At 51.3% G+C, this 25,740-nt stretch overlaps 2 protein-coding genes across 4 annotated transcripts in view; one reads left to right on the top strand and one right to left on the bottom strand.

The window, feature by feature from the left end:
- mycbpap (mycbp associated protein) overlaps positions 1-6,659 on the top strand; it is a 195,012-nt gene extending 188,353 nt beyond the window's left edge. For all 3 annotated transcript variants that reach the window (XM_085963210.1, XM_085963211.1, XM_085963212.1), the window contains one exon: positions 6,456-6,659. In XM_085963210.1, the coding sequence (XP_085819336.1) occupies positions 6,456-6,572 (117 nt within the window). In that variant the 3' untranslated portion in view covers positions 6,573-6,659. The remainder of the gene's footprint in view (positions 1-6,455) is intronic.
- Positions 1-25,740, bottom strand: part of mrps7 (mitochondrial ribosomal protein S7) — a 1,172,241-nt gene that overhangs the window by 236,223 nt on the left and 910,278 nt on the right. The window lies entirely within an intron of this gene.

A 25,740-nucleotide genomic window follows, 5' to 3' on the forward strand; every position in this document is an offset into this window, starting at 1 on the left:
ATCTCCCGGGAGAGGCGAAAAACCAGATAAAGACCCAATGGCCAATTTGGGAGAAAAAAATCTGGGAAATTCCTCTCCGACCCATCTAGGCGATCGAAATTCTTCCAGGAGAAGTGGAGTGACGAATGTAGATGAGCTTTCCAGAAGAGCAAAACACTAATCACATCGAAAGAGGTATTGGCCCATTACAACCCAGCATTACCAATTCGGTTGGCGTGTGATGCGTCACCCTACGGCATTGGAGCGGTGCTGTCGCACAAATTCTCGGACGGCTCAGAGAGGCCAATAGCCTTTGCGTCACGATCACTAACCTCAACCGAGCATAACTACGCCCAGATTGACCGGGAGGCCCTCAGCCTAGTGTGGGGAGTGAAAAAGTTCAATCACTATCTGCACGGGCAGAAATTCACCTTGCTGACTGATCACCAGCCTCTTGTCTCCATTTTTAATCTGAAGAAGGGCGTTCCGGTGATGACTGCGCAACGACTACAAAGATGGTCACTTTTTCTAGGGGCGCACCACTATGAGATTGAATATAAGGGCAGGAAACAGCATGGAAATGCTGATGGGCTATCATGCCTGCCACTGCCTACTGCGGAGGAAGCACCAGTAGTGGATCCTGTCGAAATATTCCATTCGACTATAGTTGAATACCTACCGGTAACTAACGCTTGTATCGAAAAGGAAACCCGAAATGACCCGACACTGTCTCGGGTCTATGATTTGACGGTGAAGGGATGGCCAGCACATGGCGACTCACTGTTGCCAGCATTCTCGACAAGGAGAGAACAGCTGTCAGTGTGCCGGGGGACCTTGATGTGTGGATCCCGAGTGGTAATTCCACCCAAGTTAAGGGATAGAGTGCTCAATGAGCTTCATGAGGGTCATCTGGGAGGGGTAAAAATGAAAAGCCTAGCCAGGGCTTATGTGTGGTGGCCGGGAATCGATAAACAAATCGAGGACCTGACCAAGAGCTGCTCAGGATGCCAGAAAGTCCAAAATGCACCACCACAGGCCCCTCTACACCCATGGGAGTGGCCCTCATCTCCATGGCAACGGGTGCATATTGATTTTGCTTGTCCATTCATGGACTCAATGTTTTTAATAGCCGTGGATGCACACTCGAAATGGCCTGAGGTCATCAAAATGTCCTCCACCACCACGGAGAAAACTATTGCAGTCCTATGGAACATTTTTGCCAGGAATGGCTTGCCAGAACAGATTTGCTCCGACAACGGACCACAGTTTGTGTCCGAAGAGTTCCGGAGGTTCTTGAAAAAGAATGGGGTAAGGCATTACACATCCGCCCCGTATCATCCAGCCACAAATGGATTGGCTGAGAGGTTCGTACAAACCTTTAAGAAGGCAATAAAGGCTATGTACAATGACAACATTCCGCTGCAGCACAAGGTGGACAATTTCCTGTTCGCCTACCGGAATGCAACACATGCAGTCACCAACCAGGCCCCAGCCATGATGTTCTTTAACCGAAGGTTAAGATCTCGCCTGGATTTGCTCAGACCAAACGTACGAAGAGATGTTGAGAGTAAGCAATTCCAGCACATCCATGAGAAGCCAACAAGGAGCTTCAATGTAGGGCAACCAGTCTTGGCCTGCGACTACCGAACAGAAAAATGGCAGCCAGGAACGATATGCACACGGCAGGGCCCACTAATGTACACAGTGGACGTTGGGGAGAGCATCGTGAGACGCCATGCTGACCAGATCCTAGAGTCACAGGAACAAGTCAACCCCATGCCTCGCCCATACGTACCTGGTGATGAACCCGACGTACAGGTCGCATCTACCCCAGAAACCGTAGCATCGGAAGCTGATGAACCAACCGACGACGGGGCCAGAATCGCCTCCGCACCAAGAGCAAGACACTCGGGAAAGGCGCTATCCAGAGTGGATCAGGAAGCCTCCCCAAAGACTGAATATATCGACTATTTTCAGCTAATGTTGCATGTTAAAAGTGTTAATTGTAATCAGTTTGATATTTAATTATTAAATGAGTGTTATGGTACTGTTAATCTAAAAGGGGAGGAATTGTAATGTATATACCTTTAAGGGAGGAACTACTTTTTACAGCTCATGCATACTGTAGTACCGGCAGTGACCACACCTGTCTATAGCACTGAGTAGTAATCTGTACAGTCAGTTCCACTGTGAGCCACGTTGAGTAAACATCTGTTGTACCGTTTCTCCTGCAGTCTGTGTCTTATTATACACAGACACAACAGGAACACCGCTGATGAAACCTGGCGTGAACAGAGTTGGCTTGCTTGCTTTCAGCTGCAGGTCAATCAGGACTGAAGAGATTTAATCAGACAGCATTTGCAGGCTGCAGGACCTTGTTGCTGAAGGCTTGGGGCAACTTGTTGAAGGCTTAGGCACAGCTGTGGACGGTTGGAGCCTCACACACTTCTCCAGTGTGAGCTCCTGGGAAGCCCGTCTCACCACCCTAACTCAGCGCCTCCTCAACGGAGGCATCTGCCAGAAGCATGGGAGGCCTTTTGTTCCTTCCCTTCCTGGCATTAGAGGATCTCCAACAGCAGAGGAGGCTGGAGCAACTCCAGCAACAGCAGCACCAGCAGGAGCGGCAGGCTGGGGCAGCACAGGCCAGAAGGCGCTAGCGCATGGGAGGCCGTCGGCGCAGGAGATACCCCCCAAACAGGGTCTACAGACACAGGGTGAGCTACCTCAACATGACTGAGCAGCAGTGCCAGAGGCGGCTCTGACTTTCGCGAGAGGTTGTGACTGACATCTGCGCAATGCTGCAGCAAGACCTGGAGCCCAGAGCACCAGGTCCACACTACTTACCAGTGGCCATCAAAGTCACCACCGCACTCCACTTTTATGCCTCCGGCTCCTTCCAGGGATCAGCAGCAGACATCAGCGGCATCTCCCAGGCGGCCGCACACACTTGCATCACACAGGTAACTGATGCCCTTTTTGCCCTCGCGCACAATCACATCCATTTCACCAGGGATCGCCCAAGTGTGAGGGCGCGAGTGCTTGGATTAGCTCAGCTGGCAGACTTTCCAAGGGTGCAGGGCGTCATTGACTGCACACATGTGGCCCTTAGGGCACCCCACCGCAATCCAGGAGTTTTTGTCAACCGCAAAGGCTTCCACTCCCTTAACGTTCAGCTGGTGTGTGACCACAAGAAGGTGACTTTACATGTTTGTGCTAGGTTCTCTGGCAGCTGCCATGACTCCTTCATACTGCGCCAGTCTACTGTGCCTCTGCTATTCAGTCCGCCAAGCGAACTTCAAGGATGGCCACTTGGAGACAAGGGATATCCCCTGCACTCTTGGCTAATGACGCTGTTGAGGAGACCAGCCAGCGAAGCTGAGGAGCGCTACAACTCCAGCCACATTACCACCAGATGCATTATCGAGCAAACCATTGGATTGCTGAAGATGCACTTCAGATGCCTCGATAGCTCAGTTGGAGCCCTACAGTACTCATCAGCCAGGGTCTCCAAAATCGTCGTGGTATGCTGTGTGCTTCACAACATGGCACAGCGTCGTGGCTTGCCGATTCCGCAGAACCAAGAGGCTCCTCACAGAGCCGCCTCGGATGAGGATGATGCGGAGGAGGAGGAGGAGGAGGACGGAAACGAGCATCCTGCAGAGGCCCGCCAACCAGCGGCACCAGTGCGCGAGGACATTGCTGGGCGGAATGCAAGGAACGCACTCGCCCTGGGCAGATTTGCGTAGCCTGGTACATCAAACACTGCAGCCTCACTGCTTCTTAACTGACCATGGACAGTGGCCCATGCCTGCACATTCCTACCTATTTGACCAGCTTGCTGACATCTGCAAGTTATCCTAAGGCCTCTATGTGATATCCCCATTCACCAAATGACAGACGCCAAAACTGCAGCAGTTGCCACCAGATGTTTTATGTACAGGAAAATGATGGCATTAAAACTATTTACAAGACTTTTCACCCAAGTGACTACCCTTGTGATTAGTGGTGCTTTATTTTTCTCTTACGCGTGTTCCTACGTAGTGGTACCCCTGTGGCTTCAGCAGATGTGGAGGCCCCTTGCTCACTTTCCTGCTGCGCCTGTCTTGACACCTTTGACGGGTGTCCTCTGGGGTGGCGAACCTGTGAGGGCTCGCCAGCAGTCTGCTGCTCCTGCGGCTGTGCAGGGCCTGAGACTCCTATCTCACTGGGGTGTGGACTCCGGCGGGCCTCTGACCGAGGGCTCTGAAATAGCATGGAAGTGTGAGCGCGTGGAGTGGAGCCCCCACTTCCTTGAGGTGTGCCAACAACCTCCCTCTCATGGGTCAGCTCCCCCTCAGCACCTGCAAGTGGCTGGAGAGCACCTTGCTGCACATCAGGGGGGCCATGGGGACTCGTCTCAGCACTGGAAGTCCTGCTCAGAGGGACTTCCATGAAGGTCTGGTTTCAGTGCTCAATAGATGCCCATCGCTCCTCAAGAGATGCCATTCTATTCAGAGCACTCACCATGTTTTCGACACCCTGGCAACTAAGCTCCTCCATGGCCGCAGCCCTCCTCTCCTCTGCTGCAGCCCTCCTCTCTTCGGCTGCAGCCAGCATTGCCACGGAGGTAGCCATCCTTTCCGTGGTGATGCTTTGATGACTCCAATAAGGCTCTGCTCGTGCTCGCCATGGACTCCTCCATTCGCTCCACACTCGCAGTGACCCTGGAGACAAAACCCAAAACCTCCCAGGGACTCCTGCATCTGTGCATGGAGATCCATCACCTCCTCTCTTGCGGATGGACGCAGAGGCATAGGGTCGACATGCAGCTGAGCTGAGCTGGCAGAGCCCTGCGCCCTCCGACGAGGACTCTCCACTGCTGTCCGTCTCCACAATCTGCTGATGCTCACTTGTGAGCTGTGATACACCAGGTGACGACTCTACTCTATGTCCCGAAGGTCCCACTGAGGTGTGAGTGTCTGCGCTGGTGCTGGGTGCGCTTACTTCTGCTGACGCTGCGCCCTCAGAGGCTGAAGCTTCCTCTGAGGAGTCTGGCTGCAAAGCCTCTTCCTCCTCGGCAGTGGCGACGGGGGCACCGGATGGTCCTGTGGGGGAGTAAAGGAAAGAGCTAGAGATGTGATGGCAAGGCTACTTGCACATTGGATTTGGCATATGCTCATAAGTCCAAATGATGTGGTTTCACAATCATATCAGCAACTCATGCTATGTCAATGAGCGAGATGGGGAACTATTCTGTCACCAGCTTGCGGGCTTGCTCCTGTCGCTCCTGCCCCAGCATCCACAGACATGTCAGCCCCAGCAATCTCCATCACTGCTTCCTCCCAGGGGCTCAGGTGGGCGACTGAGGGTGGTCCTCCTCCAGTCCTCGCACGCTCTCGTCTATTGTGAGCTCTCTTTTCCTGCAATGAGAGAGACAAGTGGAGTTTGAGTGAGAGTGCAGGAGTGAGTGTAGAGATTGCATAGCATAGATACTTAGAAGGAGACAAAGGTGTTCTGAGGCTGCAAGACCAAGGGCCCTCCCTATGTGTTGTCAGTTGTGTTCCAAGCATCAGAGTGAGAGGCAGTGTGAGGGCTGCATGGTGGAATAGTTATGTGAATGTGAGCATAGAGAGATACGGAATGGGTAAGGGTGCATGGATGTGACTGTGAAGTGGTATGTGGAGGAAGAGATTGCTGAAGCTGAGTGCTGTTGGGGAAAGGCAATGGGGATCAGGTTGAGGGTGATGGAAACTTCGTACTTACTTTCCCTGTGCAGTGAAGGTCATGGAAGCGCTTCCTGCACTGCATCCAGGTGCGACGGGTGACTCCCAGAGAGATTACCTCTGCTGCCACCTCCATCCAGGCAGCCCTGGACTCTTTGGGAGGCCTCTTCCTCCCTGAGCGAGGGTAGAGGACCTCCCTGTGGGCCCTTACCCCATCCACCAAGGTCTGCAGTGATTTCTCGTTGAATTTGGCGGCAGCTCGGCCTCTGCCGCTGGCAGCAGCTGGTGCAGGCTCCTCTGCCATTGTGCAAGAGTGGTTGAGAAGCCTGCAGAGGTGGAGAAGCTTGCTGGACACTTTAAAAGCACCACGAATGATGACATCATACTGTGGGGCCTTCTGACTGGAAATGGACAATTAGCAAGGGTGCCCACACACTGGAACTTAATTGGCCACTTGAGGGAAAATTGCGTGCAGCTGGCTGACCCATTTTTTTTCGGTTCGGAACCCCACATTCGGGGAACCCGAACATTTCCCGCATGATCCAGAAAATCGGGCCCGTTAACTCTGTTCCTCTCTCCACGGATGCTGCCTGGCCTGCTGAGTGTTTCCAGCATTTTCAGTTATTTTTGATTCTGTCCTTGGCTGGTTTGGTCTTTTCCTCTGCCCCTCGCTCTCTTCCCCCCTCCCCTCACTGCCCATTGATGACCCAGCCTCTCGCTGAGATGTATGCAGCTCATCGTTCATGAACTCTCACTTGGTTTCTCCCCTCACAGGTCTATGCACTGATATCATCCATGGTGAATGAAGTTTCTTATCACTTTGAGGAGCTGCAGCAGCAACAGCACAAGGAGCCTCTGGATAAATGTGATTATGTGTGTATGGAGCTATAGAATGTAGCTGTAACAAAGAGCTAACATTGCTGTTAATGTTAGGTTTCTATATATTTGTGAAAATTATATTAAAATTTTAAGAAAATGGAGCTTTGTCATTTTTTCCCAATATTCCCCCTCTTCTGAAGGCACTGACACTACTGTTTGGTACCAAAGGCACTGAAAACCCCCACACCCGACACAATTTCTCATTTATCAACATTTTGGATTTGTAGATTAGGGGGGAGAAATTGAGTATAGCCCCGCTTGGGGCGCCAGCCTCGCCAGGGCGCTAAAAGTAGTGCCCTGGAAACATTCACGCCCCCGATGTCCTGGGGCCAATATTTATCCCTCAACCAACATCACTAACCCTTCCTCCTTCCGTAGTTGGCTCATTCTGGATGGATGGATTAAGGTGGCCTTCCTCATCTGTAATATATCAGTGATGAAGAGGCCAATCCAAATCGGGTGGGATGGCAGTGGAAACGGAAAATCGGGTGACGACACCTACCACCACCTCCCCACTGACCATACTACCCTGTCCCCGCTGGCACTGGGGCTCCTGCTGGGCAGCCCCTCTGTGCCTGTTACATCATAATGCCAGTGGAGAGAGCTGGCAAGCTCCTAGCCCATTTCCTTCTTGCTGCCCCTCTTACTGCCGTTCACTGGGACCAGCGGGAAGGCCCCAAAGCCTTGGCTGGGCCCTTCATTAGACGATTAGCTTCAGCCTTTAAGGCCCTCCTGCCACTGTAGCCTGGTCTGCCACCTCCTCCACTGCTGCAATACTGCCTGGGTTCTCCTCTGGGCCACAGGCGGGTTCCCCAGAGTCGCCAACTCTGGCTGGATGTAATCCTGCAGGTTTTATCACATGACCTCTGCCCTCCAACCACCCTCGACGCTTCCCCCATTGGTCGACCTACATGGCCATTCTCACAAGGCAATGCATCCCCGTGCCAATTTCAAAGCAAATAGACTCTTCATTACCCAGTTGGCTGTCAGTCAAACAGCCATTTCTTAGCCAACTCCAACATTTTGATAACTAATAAACAAAAGTGTTGGAAGAAAATTATTTTTTTAATGCCCGGGTTTCTCCAAGCAGTGACCTGGAGATTAATCTTCAATTCCTGGAGACTCCAGAAAATCCTGGAGGGATGGCAATCCATAAAAAACATAAGAGATAGGAGCAGGAGTCGGCCATTCGGCCCCTCGAGCCTGCTCCGCCATTCAATGAGATCATGGCTGATCATCAACCTCAACTCCACTTTCCTGCACAATCCCCATATCCCTTGATTCCCTTAATATCCAAAAATCTATCGATCTTTGTCTTGAATAAACTCAACGACTGAGCCTCCACAGCCCTCTGGGGTAGAGAATTCCAAAAATTCACCACCCTCTGAGTGAAGAACCCCTCGTTCTAAACTCACCAGCCACAGGATACATCCTCCCTGTATCTACCCTGTCAAGCCCCTTTAGAATTTTGTCTGTGTCAATGAGATCACTTCTAAATTTTAGGAAATATGGGCCTAATCTCCTCAATCTCTCCTCATAGGACAATCCCCCCATCCCAGGAATCAGTCTGGTGAACCTTCGATGCACTCCCTCTAAGGCAAGTATATTGTTCCATGGTGAGAAGACTAAAATTGTACACAATACTCCAGGTGTGGTCTACTTTTAGCACCCCAAAAAAGTTAGTGCCTCCACGCTGGGAATGGAACGATAGCACCCCAAGCAGGAGGTGTGGCGCTACTGGAAGCGCTCCCCCTCCCTCTTGGGGCGCTCCCATTCAATATAGTGGCACTATGTGCAGCAGCGCCACCCGCGTCGGCCTGTAACGCCGCGGTACTGCAGGCCTCCCTCCCCTGATTAAAGGGGAGGGGCCTAGCTGGGCCACCGGGGAGAGGGGTACCGGCAAAAGAGCCCGGCACTCAAGAGGAGTGACCCTGCAAACACAGCACCCTGACCCTGTCGGACATATCGTCCGGTGGTAGGTCAGGGGACGCGAGCGAAGTCTGTGGCTGGGGCGCTGCGCACGTCGATGACGTCATTGCCGGAGGCACAGGGCGCTAACAGGAGGCACAAAGCAACCCAATTTTTCCCGCTTATGCTCCAATCCTTTCGTAACAAAGGCCAACATACCATTTGCTTTCCTAATTGCTTTCTGTACCTGCACGTTAACTTTCAGTGATTTGTGTACAAGGACACCCAGGTCCCTGTGAATATCTACATTTCCCAATCTCTCACCATTTACAAAATATTCTGCTTTTCTATTTTTCCTGACAACTTCACATTTCTCCAGATTATATTCCATCTGCCATGTTCTTGCTCACTCACGTAACCTGTCTATAACCCTTTGCCGCCTCTTTGTATCCCCCTCACAACTTACTTTCCCATCTAGATTTGTATCATAAGTAAACTTGGATACATTACACTCGGTCCCCTCATCTAAATCATTGATATAGATTGTAAATAGCCGAGGACCCAAGCACTGATCCTTGCGGTACCCCACTAGTTACAGCCTGCCAACCATAAAATGACCCGTTTATTCCTACCCTCTGTTTTCTGTCTGTTAACCAATCCACAATCCCATGAGCTCTAATTTTGTGTAATAACCTCTTGTGTGACACCTTATTGAATGCCTTCTGAAAATCCAAATACACCACACCCACTGGTTCCCTCTTATCTACCGTGCTAGTTACAACCTCAAAAAACTCTTAACAGATTTGTCAAACACGATTTCCCTTTCATGAATCTGTGTTGACTCTGCCCAATCCTATTATTATTTTCTAAGTGCCCTGTTACCACATCCTTAATAATAGATTCTAGCATTTTCCCTACTACTGATGTCAGGCGAACTGGTCTGTAGTTCCCCGTTTTCTCTCTCCCTCCTTTCTTGAACAGCGGGGTTACATTTGCTACCTTCCAATTCGCGGGAACCGTTCTAGAATCTAGGGAATTCTGGAAGATCAATACCAATACATCCACTAACTGTAGACAACTCTTTCAAAGCCCTAGGATGTAGGCCATCAGGTCCAGGGGATTTGTCGGCTTTTAGTCCTATTTATTTCTCCAGGACAATTTTTTTACGAATACTAATTTCTTTCAGTTCCTCATTCTCACTTGAGCTTTGGTTCCCCACTATTTCCGGAATGTTTTTTGTGTCTTCTTCTGTGAAGACAGACACAAAGTATTTGTTTAATTTCTCTGCCATTTCCTTATTCCCCATTATAATTTCTCCTGTCTCGGCCTGTAAGGGACCCACACTTACTCTCTCCAATCTTTTCCTTTTTACATATCTATAGAAGCTTTTATAATCTGTTTTTATGTCTTTGCTAGTTTACTCTCATGTTCTATTTCCCCTTTTTTTTAATCAATTTCTTGGTCCTCCTTTGCTGAATTCTAAAATCCTCCCAATCCTCAGGCTTGCTACTCTTTTTGGCAACATTATAAGCCTCTTCCATTGATCTGATACTGTCTTTAACTTTTGTTAGCCACGGTTGCCGCTGGAAGCCCATCAATCATAGATAATGACCAACTATCTGGGACACTGGGCCTTGGTCAGGTCTGAAGTCCAGCTACGACCCTATAGGGGCGGGAAAAGGAACTCTAGCCCGAGTTATCAGTGGATATTTAACCAGGAAGGTTGATACTCGAGCCATATGCTGTCCTCAGCTAACTTCCACATGCAGGCACCTTCCAGAGGTTGGGGATCAAGAGCAGGAATTCCCTCTAAGCAAGGGAACAGAGACCATTTGTAGCATATCAACTGTCTGTCTAAATGCACAGCCTGAATTTTGCTTTTAAAACAGTTTTGCTGCCACCAGGTGATAGTTTAAACCGCTGCTTCTCGAAAGATGCACATCTGGTAGTTCTGACCATCCACAGCCAGGAACTCTGAGGTCTAGGTACTCAAACAGTATTTAATTTCCAAAACCAAGTTCAGCTTCCAATAATTTCCCACAGTCGAACTGCAACTATTTCTTACACTAGCGGGGAGTTCCTGCCCTGATAACAGCTGAATCTGGGCGGGATCGAGTCAAATACAAGGAACACAAAAGCTCGCGGGATTTCAAGCATAACTGAGCTGCAGCAATAGCCGCTTTACACTGGAGTATCGGTGATCCTTTACACTAGTTCAACAGTTGCTTCTCCTGAAGCAGTGCCCCATCAAACACTCCCAGGGTAGGTACAGCACGGGTTAGATACAGAGTAAAGCTCCCTCTACACTGCCCCATCAAACAGTCTCAGGGCAGGTTCAGCACGGGTCAGATACAGAGTAAAGCTCCGTCTACACTGTCCCATCAAGCACTCCCAGGGCAGGTACATCATGTGTTCGATACAGGGTAAAGCTCCCTCTACATTGTCCCAGCAAACACTCCCAGGGCAGGTACATCATGTGTTCGATACAGGGTAAAGCTCCATCTACATAGTTCCGTCAAACACTCCCAGGGCAAGTTCAGCACGGGTTAGATACAGAGTAAAGCTCACTCTACACTGTCGCATCAAACACCCCCAGGGAAGGTACAGCACAGGTTCAATAAAGAATGGGCCAGAAATTCAGATCGGGGGCTTGCCGCGCGTGCAAGGCCCCGATATGCACTTACCCGACGTGCTGGCCGTTGACCTCCAGGGATGCTTGGAATTCGATTTTGAAAAAGAAGAATCCCGGGCAGCATATGACGTCACGCCGCCCAGGAGTGCAGCCAGCGCGAAGCCTGTAGCGCGCTGTGCAACTGAGACACGCCACTTGAGGTCTCAGTTTAACAGGACACGCCCCCAATGTTTCTGCCAAGCTGCTAAGCATTTTTACATGCAAAGCAGCAGTTTAAATAGGTTTTTGGAAGTTTTTTGAAGATTTTGGTAACTTCTATAAACTTTTAAAAACGTTTACATTATTTTGAAGAATCTGAAGTAGTTTTAAACAGAATTAAAGCAATTTAAAGACTTTTAAAAGCCCTAAAAGAATTTTTTTAATTCCATTTATTTATTTAGCAATGTCGTCGTCATACGTGTCTTCACACTGTTCCCTTTGGGGAACTGTATGAAGTGGTGGAAGGATTTATGGCCATGATTAACGCTCATTCCGTGACCGTAACCATCTTTGAACCAGCCATTAGGGCGGTTAGTCCTATGGCGGGAGGGTTTTACGGGCTCCCACAAGCTATACAAGGAGGGGGGGCCACCCACACCCACGGACGCAAATATCCCACTGGATGTCAACCCAGAATTTAGAGCCGGAGCTCCGACTCCACTTGCCGGGACTGTCTGGAGCGGGGTTCGAAACCCTACCCTGATCTGGCCCAGCGGCGGGGATCCTACCGCTATGCCAAAGGCCCAATCCGATTAGCAACGTGAAATGCCTGGAATGAGCACAATTCACAGCATTAAAAGAACTCACAATTGAACTGATGATGACCTCAGCAATCTCCTCAAGGAGGTGGAGGCGCAGCGCCTGCTCATCATTGGTAATGAGAAGTCAAAGGGGCCGCAAAAAGGGCAGATGATAGCTTGGCCTTTCAAGTGGCAGCATAGGGCTCCAGTCACGGGGAGGGAAAAGGCGCAGGAAACGTATGGGTGTCACCTTTTGTGCGGAGTGGGCCTTTTGCGTAGCAGTAAGCATCCCCGCCGCTGGGCCAGAAGGAGTAGGGTTTCGAACCCCACTCCAGACAGTCCCGGCAAGTGGAGTCGGAGCTCCAACTATAAATTCTGGGTGGACATCCAGCGGGATACTTGCGTCCGTGGGTGTGGGTGGCGCCCCCCCCCTCAGATGGGTTGTGGGAGCCCGTAAAACCCTCACGCCATAGGACTAACCACCCTAATGGCTGGTTCAAAGATGGTTACGGTCACGGAATGAGCGTTAATCACGGCCATAAATCCTTCCACCACTTCATACAGTTCCCGAAAGGGAACAGTGTGAGGATACGTATGACGATGACCTCTTGCGCAATGCACCTCCTTGGACCCTCAGTCGCAGATGCGAGGGGGCAAATCGTGCAATTGTTAAATTTTTCATTTTATTGACATGTAAAATGTTGGCCCAGTAATTCCCTTCCAAATGCGCGAGTACGGTCGGGGTACTTACGCGTCTGGCCGGAGGAAATGCCGGTTTTCAGCATGCACAGCGCATGCGGGGAAAACCGGCATTTCCTGTCCTCTGAACGAAGGGGTTCAGAGGCAGAACGCGTGCGCAGTAAAATTCGCCGCTTTCATTCATGCTTTCAGTGAGGTCAAGCCCTTACAACTTACACATGAAAAAAGCATGGGTACAGTTGCTCCAGAGGCTGCGGAGGAAGATATTTCTTATCGTGGAGCTTCTGAAAGTATGTATGTCTGTATATATTCCTTTGCGTGTTATGTATATATTCCTTTACTTATGTGTATGAATGTATTATTTAATTATGACTTTCAGAGAAAGTAACTTATTGGAAAATCATAATTAAAAACATACATTCATACACATAAGTAAAGGAATATAAAACATACATACATATACGTAAAGGAATATATGCGGACATACATACATAATTACTTATTACTGATGAAAAGTTTCTTTCTTAAAAGTGCTGGAAATGTTACATTACTCATTTTAGAACACTCATTTTCACATTCATTTCACACAGCCACAATTGCTCCTTCTACCTATCGTTCTGAAAACCCGTTTAAAAAAAAAAATTTAAACTTTAAAACTTACTTAAAATTTCTTAAAATAACTTCCCTCCCTTTCCCAAACAAAAATATTGCCTTTCAGAAGCTCCACGATAAAATATATCTTCCTCCGCAGCCTTGGAACAACTTTACACATGCTTTTTTCAAGTGTAACTTGTAAGGACTTACCCTCACTGAATCCATGAATGAAATCGACGAAGTTCACTGCGCAAGCGCTGCCTGTGCAGTCGCACGCGCTGTGCCTCTGAACCTCTTCGTTCAGAGGACTGGAAATGCCGGCGTTCCCCGCATGCGCTGTGCATGCTGAACGCCGGCATTTCCACCGGCCAGATGCGTGAGTACCCAGACCGTACTCACGCATTTGGACCCGAATTTCTGGCCCAATAAAGCTCCCTCTACACTGCCCCATCAAACACTCCCAGGGCAGGTACAGCACGGGTTAGCTACAGAGTAAAGCTCACTCTACACTGTCCCATCAAACACTCCCAGGGCAGGTACAGCACGGGTTAGATGCAGGGTAAAGCTCCCTCTGAACTGTCCCATCAAACACTCCCAGGGCAGGTACTGCACAGGTTAGATACAGAGTAAAGCTCCCTCTACACTTTCCCCTCAAACACTCCCAGCGCTGTTACAGGATGGGTTAGATACCGAGTAAAGCTCCCTCCACACTGTCGCATCAAACACTCCCAGGGAAGGTACAGCACAGGTTAGATAAAGAGTAAAGCTCCCTCTACACTGTCCCACCAAACACTCCCGGTGCAGGTACAGCACGGGTTAGTTACAGAGTAAAGCTCACTCTACACTGTCCCATCAAACACTCCCAGGGCAGGTACAACACGGGTTAGATACAGAGTAAAGCTCCCTCTACACTGTCCCATCAAACACTCCCAGGGCAGGTACAGCACGGGTTAGATACAGAGTAAAGTTCCCTCTACACTGTCCCAGCAAACACTCCCAGGGCAGGTACAGCACGGGTTAGATACAGAGTGAAGCTCCCTCTACACTGGCCCATCAAACACTCCCAGGGCAGGTACAACACGGGTTAGATACAGAGTAAAGCTCCCTCTACACTGGCCCATCAAACACTCCCAGGGCAGGTACAGCACGGGTTAGATACAGAGTGAAGCTCCCTCTACACTGGCCCATCAAACACTCCCAGGGCAGGTACAGCACGGGTTAGATACAGAGTGAAGCTCCCTCTACACTGGCCCATCAAACACTCCCAGGGCAGGTACATCTAACTCGTAATCTATTTGCATAAACCAGTGGGCATCGCTGACAAGCCAGCTTTTATTGCCCATCCCTCATTGCCCTTTAGACGGTGATGGTGACAGTGTAGAGGGAGCTTTACTCTGTATCTAACCCGTACTGTACCTGCCCTGGGAGTGTTTGATGGGACAGTGTAGAGGGAGCTTTACTCTGTATCTAACCCGTGCTGTACCTGCCCTGGGAGTGTTTGATGGGACAGTGTAGAGGGAGCTTTACTCTGTATCTAACCCCTACTGTACGTGCCCTGGGCGTGTTTGATGGGACAGTGTAGAGGGAGCTTTACTCTGTATCTAACCCGCACTGTACGTGCCCTGGGAGTGTTTGATGGGACAGTGTAGAGGGAGCTTTACTCTGTATCTAACCCGTCCTGTACCTGACCAGGTTTTGTCCGATGCCGGCACTGACCTATCTCACCTGAATAGGTGTATGATTCACCCTTTTGTGCTGATGTTTGTATGTTGTCATCTCCTGACAGACACTTGTACACTTGTCAGCTGGAGTCTCTGGATATTGATCAAGAATGTGACCCTGACTGATATTTATCTCCTTCCTATCCTGGGGCCAACTGTAGCCCTCCAACTGCAACCCAGACTGACGAGAGACGAGAGATCGAGCATCTTAATACTTGTCACTGTATGTCGGTCAGAGGTCAAGAGACTGGAAAAAGTGACAGAGTGAGATGATAAACCTTCCCATTCCCCCTGCCCCTCCCTCAGGCTGGTCAAACATATTCTCTTGTTCAATTGAAAGACATTTGATTATAGAAATGTACAATTATTTAGTGTCATTCGTGGCTCTGTGGGTAGCACTCTCGCCCACCTCTGTCCCTGCCGCAGCTTGTCCGCTGCTGAAACTCTCATCCATGCCTTTGTTAACTCTCGGCTTGACTATTCCAACGCACTCCTGGCTGGCCTCCCACGTTCTACCCTACGCCAACTTGAGGTCATCCAATCTCGGCTGCCCGTGTCCTAACCCACAGCAAGTCCCATTCACCCATCACCCCTGTGCTCGCTGGCCTACTTTGGCTCGTGGTTAAGCAACGCCTCAATGTTAAAATTCTCATCCTTGTTTTCAAATCCCTCCATGGCCTCTCCCCTCCCTATCTCTGTAATCTCCTCCAGCCCCACAACCCCCCGAGATATCTGCATTCCTCTAATTCTGGCATCTTGAACATCCCTGATTTTAATCGCTCCACCATTGGCGGCCGTGCCTTCAGATGCCAAGGCCCTAAGCTCTGGAATTCCCTCCCTAAATCTCTCCACCTCTCCACCTCTCTTTCCCTCTTTAAGACGCTCCGTAAATGCTACCTCTTTGACCAAGCTTCTGGTCACCTGACCTAATTTCTCCCTGTTTGGCTCGGTGCCAAATTTAGTTTAATGAAACTCCTGTGAAGCACCTTGGGACGTTTTACTGCTTTAAAGACGCTCTGTTAATATAAGTTGTTGTGGTTGTTGCTGAGTGAGTGGAGAGCGACAGACCTCTATCTGAATAGGTGCTGCATAATGGGGCGACATCAATCGTTGATCAGTGAAATCAGACTGATGGGTCTTTGTTGGGTGAGGTTATGAAGGCACATGGAGCAATGGTGGGGGAGTGGAGTTGAGGTACAGATCAGCCAGGATCTCACTGAATGGCAGAGAACACCCGAGGGGCTGAATGGCCTCCTTCTGTCCCCAATGTTCCTCTCTTCCTGTAAGAGCTTTTTGCAGGGGTGGACACAGATAGAAATAGGGTTGGAAGATGGTAGGGGGATATGGGTGATAAAATGAATGGTCAGAGATGGCCTTGTCAGTGATTGAGACCATGCAAGCAGTGAGGCCAGGAGAGACGGCATAGTAGAGGGCTGGACGTGATGAGTAGGACAACAGGAGGGCAGTAAAATCAGAGGAGAAAGGACAAGGGGAGTTGAGATGGAGATTGAAATGAGCGAGGATGAGGAGTCACTGACTGCAGAGGCTGAAGGACGAAAGCAGGGCGGATATGTGGGTGAGAAATCCGGGGTGGTTGGCAATAGACAAGAATTTAAAGGAGACAAGAGCGGAACAAATGTCACAACGGGCCGCTCTGATGTCACAACGGGCTGCTCTGATGTCAGAATGGACCGCTCTGATGTCACAATGGAGCGCTCTGATGTCACAGCAACTTCCTGATGACATCATTAAGCAGCTTCAATCCCTGACACATGAAGATCCCAATTTGGGGCAATTCTGCTGGAAATGTCTGTCCTACACTCCCACTTCCTCATCTTTGGCCACAAGTACTTTGAGTGTCTGTGGTGCGGTGGGTTCTTCATTAGGAACAAACAGCTGCTCAATCCAATATGGCTGCCAAGGGTTGGGAATGTTGCCTTGTCCATGTGGTCTGTGTCTCAGGTCTGGGCCTTAACCCCAGCACCCACCTTAAACTGCCACAAAGAGCTGGCAGGACTTATATGGGCACATGACCCAGGGCTACATCACAACCAAGGGCTTATGTAACCTGGCCTCACAATGAAAACCATGACAACACAGAAACCCAGGGCTGGACAAAATACAGCAAAGTGCTACAAACTGTGCATTTCTGCATCAGATGGATGTTGTGACAGTGATAAAGTGTCTCAAGCTAAAACCACAAATGGACCTCCTTCTTAACAAGCTCCTGTTGTGTATGTAACCTGTTCCACCTTAAGAGAGCTTAAGCCTGTTCCACCTTAAGAGATGTACTACTTTCTCAGGCTGCTGTAGACGTAATACCGGGGGTGAACACACTGGTATATAAGCACTGTGCAGTAATCTTGTATTCAGAATAGTCCCTACCTCCAACCAGTAAAGACCTGTTTTTGATTGTTATTAATTAGTCTGTGTCTTAATTAACTAAATAACTCACAGATTTAACACTGGCGACGAGTCTGATTCGGACCCTGCGGCAGTCACTCCACGGCAGCTTCGTCCACAACCAGGACGTTGCAGAGAGGTTTCCACCCTCTCCACCCCACTGGAAGACATCCTGACCTCGGAGCCTCCATCGGCGACCGTCAGCTTCTTCTCCAGCTTGGTGGTGGGTAAGCCGTTGTCTGAGCCGGGCAGCGACGCGACAGGCAGTCGACCGCGTTGGCCGCATGAACGGGGCTGGGGGAGCCGGAGGAATAGGGCGCGAGAGCCGCTTCGAGCGGGAGGCGTTTCAACAGAGCGATCGCATCTCCTGATAAGGGCCGAGAGCCGCGAGAGCGATCGCATCTCCAGATAAGGGCCGGGAGCCGCGAGAGCGATCGCATCTTCAGATAAGGGCCGGGAGCCACGAGAGCGATCGCATCTTCAGATAAGGGCTGCACTCGGGCTGACAGCGTCGGGGGACGGGTGAAGACCGCTAAGCGCGGGAAAACCGCCATTTTGGGGGCGGAGGACGACAGCAAGAGCGGGAAGCCGCCATCTTTGATTGTAAAAAAAAAAACATCTGAGGAATTACAAATCTGATAAAGTACTACAATGCCTAAACACAGGAATATTAGCACCTTTGATAGTGACATCGAAGATTGGGCCATATATGTTGAAAGAGTAAAAAATTATTGTAAGGCCAATAAAATTCGTGACCAAGATAAAGCTCTAACATTATTAAATTTAATGGGTGCGAAGACATACGGGCAATTGAAACACCTGTTATCACCAGATGAACTGGCGGATAAGACGTTCGATGAGATTGTTACTGTCCTGAAAGATCATCTAAACCCCACGCCGCTGATGCTAGCGGAACGATTTAAATTTTACGACAGAAGGCAACTACAGAATGAAAGCAATGCTGAATATTTGCTGGAATTGCGTAAATTAGCGAAATATTGTCAGTTTGGAACGGGACTGACAGATGCACTACGAGACAAATTTGTGTGTGGTTTATTTAAACAAGATACACAAAAGCGACTGCTCGAGGAGAATGAGCTGACGCTTGAGAAGGCGGCCACTATGGCAGCAGCACACGAAGCCGCAGCGAGAGGCACGGCAGTAATGCAGCTACGGTCACCGGAGCTCAGTGCAAACAAATTGGAGTGGAGTTCTGTCAAATGTTATCATTGTGGAAAGACAACGCATGATCAGAACCAGTGTTGGTTTAAAAACCAAGAATGTAGAACATGTGGTAGGCTTGGACATATAGCTAGAGTATGCAGGTCAGGGAAGAAGACCAGCAACAAGAAGTCACCGCAAGGAAAATACGCAAAGGTACACAAGGTGACCAAACAGGAGTCCGATTCAGACGCTAGCAGTAATGAACTGGCTAGCTTAAGCTGTAATGAACTGGCTAGCTTAAGAGTACTCAATGCTGGTAAGGGTGCAGACCTCCAGACAATTTGGGTCACTCTTCAGATAGAAGGAGTCCAAGTAAAACTGGAATTGGACACTGGATCGGCATTGACGGTCATAAATAAGAAAGATTACGGAAAGTTATTCCAACATATTCCCCTACAGGATACGGGGATTATATTGAAAACATACACGGGGCAAAGAGTGTACCCCATCGGGAAAATAGAGGTTGCAGTGGTCCACAAGGGCGAAGACAGTCAAATAATGGACTTATATGTGATATCTGAAGGAGGTCCTCCACTACTAGGACGGGAGTGGATTAGGAAAATGAATATGGACTGGCATTTCCTACAAACAATAACGAGTGAGAACTCGGTGAAGATAGTCGGCCCAGACTCTGGAACGGATGATGGTAAGCCCAACTCAGGTGCAAAAGACAAAGTTTCAGCACAGAATTCCACTGAGCAACAACAACATAGTTTAACTGTGGATTCTGAGTCTGGCAAGTCTACTGATGTGCCCATTCCTGAGGGACACCGGGTTTGAACTCAACTCCATTTCAAACTACAACAGCAATTAGAACAAATGCTTCGCCGTTTTGAGCAAGAGTTGAATGCAATGAAAGAGTTCTTTGATATAGAGTTGGAGAATCTGGAAAGACAACAGAAGCAGCTGATGGAGAAAATGGAGCAGGAGCACACAAAACGTCTGATGTCAGAGGAGTTAACGGTCAGCCAACTCCTGCATATGCTGAAGGACAGGACTCTGAAATGGGAAAAACTTGAACACGAACTTCAATATTCAAACGAAAGGGGTTCGGAGCTCTCAAAGGTTATTGGAAGAGCTGAGGTGGCAACACAGACTGAGATGACTGCAACAGAGCAGCCCTTGGATGCCAAAAGTACGCTGACTCACGTCAACGTAGAACAACAGACCGCTGAAACAGCTGCTCCGGTAGAGGGATTGAATAGTCCGATCAATCAATCTCCAAAAGAAGTTGAAGTAGTAAAATCTCAAATGAGGTCATTAGTAAACGACTTGCTGAAAGCCCAGAAAAAGCTGGATGAAGAGGTACGCATGAAGAAGTCTCTTCAGGAAAGATGTCTGGACTTGGAACAAAAGCTGGCTAACGCCCAGCTGGGTATGGAGGAAATAGAAGACCCTCTCGCTGGCCTAGATCAGGACGACACCGAATATTACCATGACCTATTGAGTGACACTGAATATTATAGTGACCTGGTCTGCCCAGCTTGTGATGAAAACTCCCAAAGTGCAGAAACCATGATGAATCACAAAAAGTCTAAGAAACACCGGGAGATGGTGGCGCTACTACTGAAAAAGGAGGAAGAGAAGGAGAAACTTTGCATGCAGCTGGCAGCTGACAGTGGAGCCCAGAGAGGATCCAAGAAGCAGAAAAGGAAAAGTCGAAACAGAAGATGACCCATCTGAACTATTATCACCTCTACCAGATCACACACGTGGTCCCTCCGAACGGAGCCAAATCAGTTCGGAAGTTCAAGCTGTTAAATCCATGAAAGGACTATTGAATGAGTAACGTGAACCGACTACACCACAGAGATTGAATCTGTGAACTGTTTTCCGCAGAGACTGAATCTGTGATCTGTTTTGACATGAAGTTATATATGTATATATGTTATTATGTTACGTTAAACATGAAGTTATATATGTATATCTGTTATTACGTTAGGTTAAATGGGGGGATGACTATAAAGCTAAGAAGGGAGGAGTGTTGTGTATGTAACCTGTTCCACCTTAAGAGAGCTTAAGCCTGTTCCACCTTAAGAGATGTACTACTTTCTCAGGCTGCTGTAGACGTAATACCGGGGGTGAACACACCGGTATATAAGCACTGTGCAGTAATCTTGTATTCAGAATAGTCCCTACCTCCAACCAGTAAAGACCTGTTTTTGATTGTTATTAATTAGTCTGTGTCTTAATTAACTAGATAACTCACAGATTTAACAGCTCCACCAGCAGATTTGCGTTTCGCTGGACTCTACTGATGATCTTGCTCTGAAGAACCAGACTGAGATCCTTCGCTCTTTCAGAGTTCTGGCTCCAGCTTATGCAGACGAAATAGTGGAATTTCTCCTGTCTCAGTTAGAGAACGCTGACCAACGAATGAGAGTCGGAACACTGACTGTACTGAAGCACCTCATCACATGGGTGTCATCGCACTTGGAGAGGAAGAAGGCTCAGATTGTGGCTGCAATAAAACCAATCCTTCTTGACAGGAGCAGCAATCGGGAGAAGAAGCTCATTGCCCAGGTAATCTGTGTCTTGGTCGAGCAAGGTTACCTTGAGCCCGAGGGAGGTAAGGCAATGGTGCAATTCCTCATCCAACAGCGTGCGGCAACCGTCGGTTCAGGGACCCTGGAACCACCCAATCATCAGCCAGACCCAGTAACGGATGAAGAATTAGTCATCCTGTGTGAAAGAGTGATGTGCTTGATCACAACTGCAGTGAAGATGGAGGATGTCCTTTGGCCATCCTTACTGGAGTTTGTCACGATGACACAGTACACCAAGGCGTTAAAAATAATCTGCAGTTGTTCAGCACACATTGGGAAAAACAAACTGTGAGCCGGTAGGGAAAGTTTTCCCTGACTTACAATGAAGATGCCAATCTCCCGAAAGCCCAGACACTGCTGACCCGGCTCCTCGCTGTGTCTTGTTGCCCATATCGGAGGAGGCCGAGGAGCTGCGGCATTGAGTCTACTGAAAGTCCTGAGACTCAATGTCCACTCACAATCAGTGAGGTGGTGGGAAGACGAGCTGGCCCCATTAGTTGACCATTTACTGGAAAATTCACAGGAGTCTCTGTCCCAATCGGAATGGGAGAATAAATTATTGGCGGTCTTGTGCCTAGCTCTAAATACCATTAATGATGAGGAGTGGACGTGTCAGCTCGCTGACGAAATAACAAAACAACTCAGCACCAACCATCACTCCCCACAAGAGAAGGGCTTTCTCTATAAATCTCTTGCGTCAGTGCTCCTCCAGACACGCGCGAGGAACGTAAGGGAGGAGCTTCACCACATGTTACTGAGTGTGCAGCATAGTGAGAGTGCGGAGCGAGAGGGAGCGGCCCTCGCCACTGTTACTGAGTGTGCAGCACAGTGAGAGTGCGGAGCGAGAGGGAGCGGCCCTCGCCACTGTTACTGAGTGTGCAGCACAGTGAGTGCGGAGCGAGAGGGAGTGGCCCTCGCCACTGTTACTGAGTGTGCAGCACAGTGAGAGTGCGGAGCGAGAGGGAGCGGCCCTCGCCACTGTTAATGAGTGTGCAGCACAGTGAGAGTGCGGAGCGACAGGGACTGGCCCTCGCCACTGTTACTGAGTGTGCAGCACAGTGAGTGCGGTGCGAGAGGGAGCGGCCCTCGCCACTGTTACTGAGTGTGCAGCACAGTGAGTGCGCGGAGCGAGAGGGAGCGGCCCTCACCACTGTTACTGAGTGTGCAGCACAGTGAGTGCGGAGCGAGAGGGAGCGGCCCTTGCCACAGTTACTGAGTGTGCAGCACAGTGAGAGTGCGGAGCGAGAGGGAGCGGCCCTCGCCACTGTTACTGAGTGTGCAGCACAGTGAGAGTGCGGAGCGAGAGGGAGCGGCCCTCGCCACTGTTACTGAGTGTGCAGCACAGTGAGTGCGGAGCGAGAGGGAGCGGCCCTCGCTACTGTTACTGAGTGTGCAGCACAGTGAGTGCGGAGCGAGAGGGAGCGGCCCTCGCCACTGTTACTGAGTGTGCAGCACAGTGAGAGTGCGGAGCGAGAGGGAGCGGCCCTCGCCACTGTTACTCAGTGTGCAGCACAGTGAGAGTGCGGAGCGAGAGGGAGTGGCCCTCGCCACTGTTACTGAGTGCGCAGAACAGTGAGAGTGCGGAGCGAGAGGGAGCGGCCCTCGCCACTGTTACTGAGTGTGCAGCACAGTGAGTGCGGAGCGAGAGGGAGCAGCCCTCGCCACTGTTACTGAGTGTGCAGCACAATGAGAGTGCGGAGCGAGAGCGAGCAGCCCTCACCACTGTTACTGAGTGTGCAGCACAGTGAGTGCGGAGCGAGAGGGAGCGGCCCTCGCCACTGTTACTGAGTGTGCAGCACAGTGAGTGCGGAGCGAAGGGGGCGGCCCTCGCCACTGTTACTGAGTGTGCAGCACAGGGAGAGTGCGGAGCGAGAGGGAGCGGCCCTCGCCACTGTGACTGAGTGTGCAGCACAGTGAGTGCGGAGCGAGAGGGAGCGGCCCTCGCCACTGTTACTGAGTGCGCAGCACAGTGAGTGCGGAGCGAGAGGGAGCGGCCCTCGCCACTGTTACTGAGTGTGCAGCACAGTGAGTGCGGAGCGAGAGGGAGCTGCCCTCACCACTATTACTGAGTGTGCAGCACAGTGAGAGTGCGGACCGAGAGGGAGCGGCCCTCGCCACTGTTACTGAGTGTGCAGCACAGTGAGTGCGGAGCGAGAGGGAGCGGCCCTCGCCACTGTTACTGAGTGTGCAGCACAGTGAGTGCGGAGCGAGAGGGAGCGGCCCTCGCCACTGTTACTGAGTGTGCAGCACAGTGAGAGTGCGGAGCGAGAGGGAGCGGCCCTCGCCACTGTTACTGAGTGTGCAGCACAGTGACTGCGGAGCGAGAGGGAGCGGCCCTCGCCACTGTTACTGAGTGTGCAGCACAGTGAGAGTGCGGAGCGAGAGGGAGCGGCCCTCGCCACTGTTACTGAGTGTGCAGCACAGTGAGTGCGGAGCGAGAGGGAGCGGCCCTCGCCACTGTTACTGAGTGTGCAGCACAGTGAGAGTGCGGAGCGAGAGGGAGAGGCCCTCGCCACTGTTACTGAGTGTACAGCACAGTGAGTGCGGTGCGAGAGGGAGCGGCCCTCGCCACTGTTACTGAGTGTGCAGCACAGTGAGAGTGCGGAGCGAGAGGGAGCGGCCCTCGCCACTGTTACTGAGTGTGCAGCACAGTGAGAGTGCGGAGCGAGAGGGAGCGGCCCTCGCCACTGTTACTGAGTGTGCAGTACAGTGAGTGCGGAGCGAGAGGGAGCGGCCCTCGCCACTGTTACTGAGTGTGCAGCACAGTGAGTGCGCGGAGCGAGAGGGAGCGGCCCTCGCCACTGTTACTGAGTGTGCAGCGCAATGAGTGCGGAGCGAGAGGGAGCGGCCCTCGCCACTGTTACTGAGTGTGCAGCACAGTGAGAGTGCGGAGCGAGAGGGAGCGGCCCTCGCCACTGTTACTGAGTGTGCAGCACAGTGAGTGCGGAGCGAGAGGGAGCGGCCCTCGCCACTGTTACTGAGTGTGCAGCACAGTGAGAGTGCGGAGCGAGAGAGAGCGGCCCTCGCCACTGTTACTGAGTGGGCAGCACAGTGAGTGCGGAGCGAGAGGGAGCGGCCCTCGCCACTGTTACTGAATGTGCAGCACAGTGAGTGCGGAGCGAGAGAGAGTGTCCCTCGCCACTGTTACTGAGTGTGCAGCACAGTGAGAGTGCGGAGCGAGAGGGAGCAGCCCTCGCCACTGTTACTGAGTGTGCAGCACAGTGAGAGTGCGGAGCGAGAGGGAGCGGCCCTCGCCACTGTTACTGAGCGTGCAGCACAGTGAGAGTGCGGAGCGAGAGGGAGCGGCCCTCGCCACTGTTACTGAGCGTGCAGCACAGTGAGTGCGGAGCGAGAGGGAGCGGCCCTCGCCACTGTTACTGAGTGTGCAGCACAGTGAGTGCGGAGCGAGAGGGAGCGGCCCTCGCCACTGTTACTGAGTGTGCAGCACAGTGAGTGCGGAGCGAGATGGAGCGGCCCTCGCCACTGTTACTGAGTGTGCAGCACAGTGAGTGCGGAGCGAGAGGGAGCGGCCCTCGCCACTGTTACTGAGGGTGCAGCACACTGAGTGCGGAGCGAGAGGGAGCGGCCCTCGCCACTGTTATTGAGTGTGCAGCACATTGAGTGCGGAGCGAGTGGGAGCGGCCCTCGCCACTGTTACTGAGTGTGCAGCACAGTGAGTGCGGAGCGAGAGGGAGCGGCCCTCGCCACTGTTACTGAGTGTGCAGCACAGTGAGTGCGGAGCGAGAGGGAGCGGCCCTCGCCACTGTTACTGAGTGTGCAGCACAGTGAGTGCGGAGCGAGAGGGAGCGTCCCTCGCCACTGTTACTGAGTGTGCAGCACAGTGAGTGCGGAGCGAGAGGGAGCGGCCCTCGCCACTGTTACTGAGTGTGCAGCACAGTGAGAGTGCGGAGCGAGAGGGAGCGGCCCTCGCCACTGTTACTGAGTGTGCAGCACAGTGAGAGTGCGGAGCGAGAGGGAGCGGCCCTCGCCACTGTTACTGAGTGTGCAGCACAGTGAGTGCGGAGCGAGAGGGAGCGGCCCTCGCCACTGTTACTGAGTGTGCAGCACAGTGAGTGCGGAGCGAGAGGGAGCGGCCCTCGCCACTGTTACTGAGTGTGCAGCACAGTGAGTGCGGAGCGAGAGGGAGCGGCCCTCGCCTCTGTTACTGAGTGTGCAGCACAGTGAGTGCGGAGCGAGAGGGAGCGGACCTCGCCACTGTTACTGAGTGTGCAGCACAGTGAGAGTGCGGAGCGAGAGGGAGCGGCCCTCGCCACTGTTACTGAGCGTGCAGCACAGTGAGTGCGGAGCGAGAGGGAGCGGCCCTCGCCTCTGTTACTGAGTGTGCAGCACAGTGAGTGCGGAGCGAGAGGGAGCGGCCCTCGCCACTGTTATGAGTGTGCAGCACAGTGAGAGTGCGGAGCGAGAGTGAGCGGCCCTCGCCACTGTTACTGAGTGTGCAGCACAGTGAGAGTGCGGAGCGAGAGGGAGCGGCCCTCGCCACTGTTACTGAGTGTGCAGCACAGTGAGAGTGCGGAGCGAGAGGGAGCGGCCCTCGCCACTGTTACTGAGCGTGCAGCACAGTGAGAGTGCGGAGCGAGAGGGAGCGGCCCTCACCACTGTTACTGAGTGTGCAGCACAGTGAGAGTGCGGAGCGAGAGGGAGCGGCCCTCGCCA

Source organism: Somniosus microcephalus, chromosome 21 (assembly GCF_052327205.1).
Source record: "Somniosus microcephalus isolate GS21.2 chromosome 21, FLI_Smic_1.0, whole genome shotgun sequence".
Taxonomy (NCBI): Eukaryota; Metazoa; Chordata; class Chondrichthyes; order Squaliformes; family Somniosidae; genus Somniosus; species Somniosus microcephalus.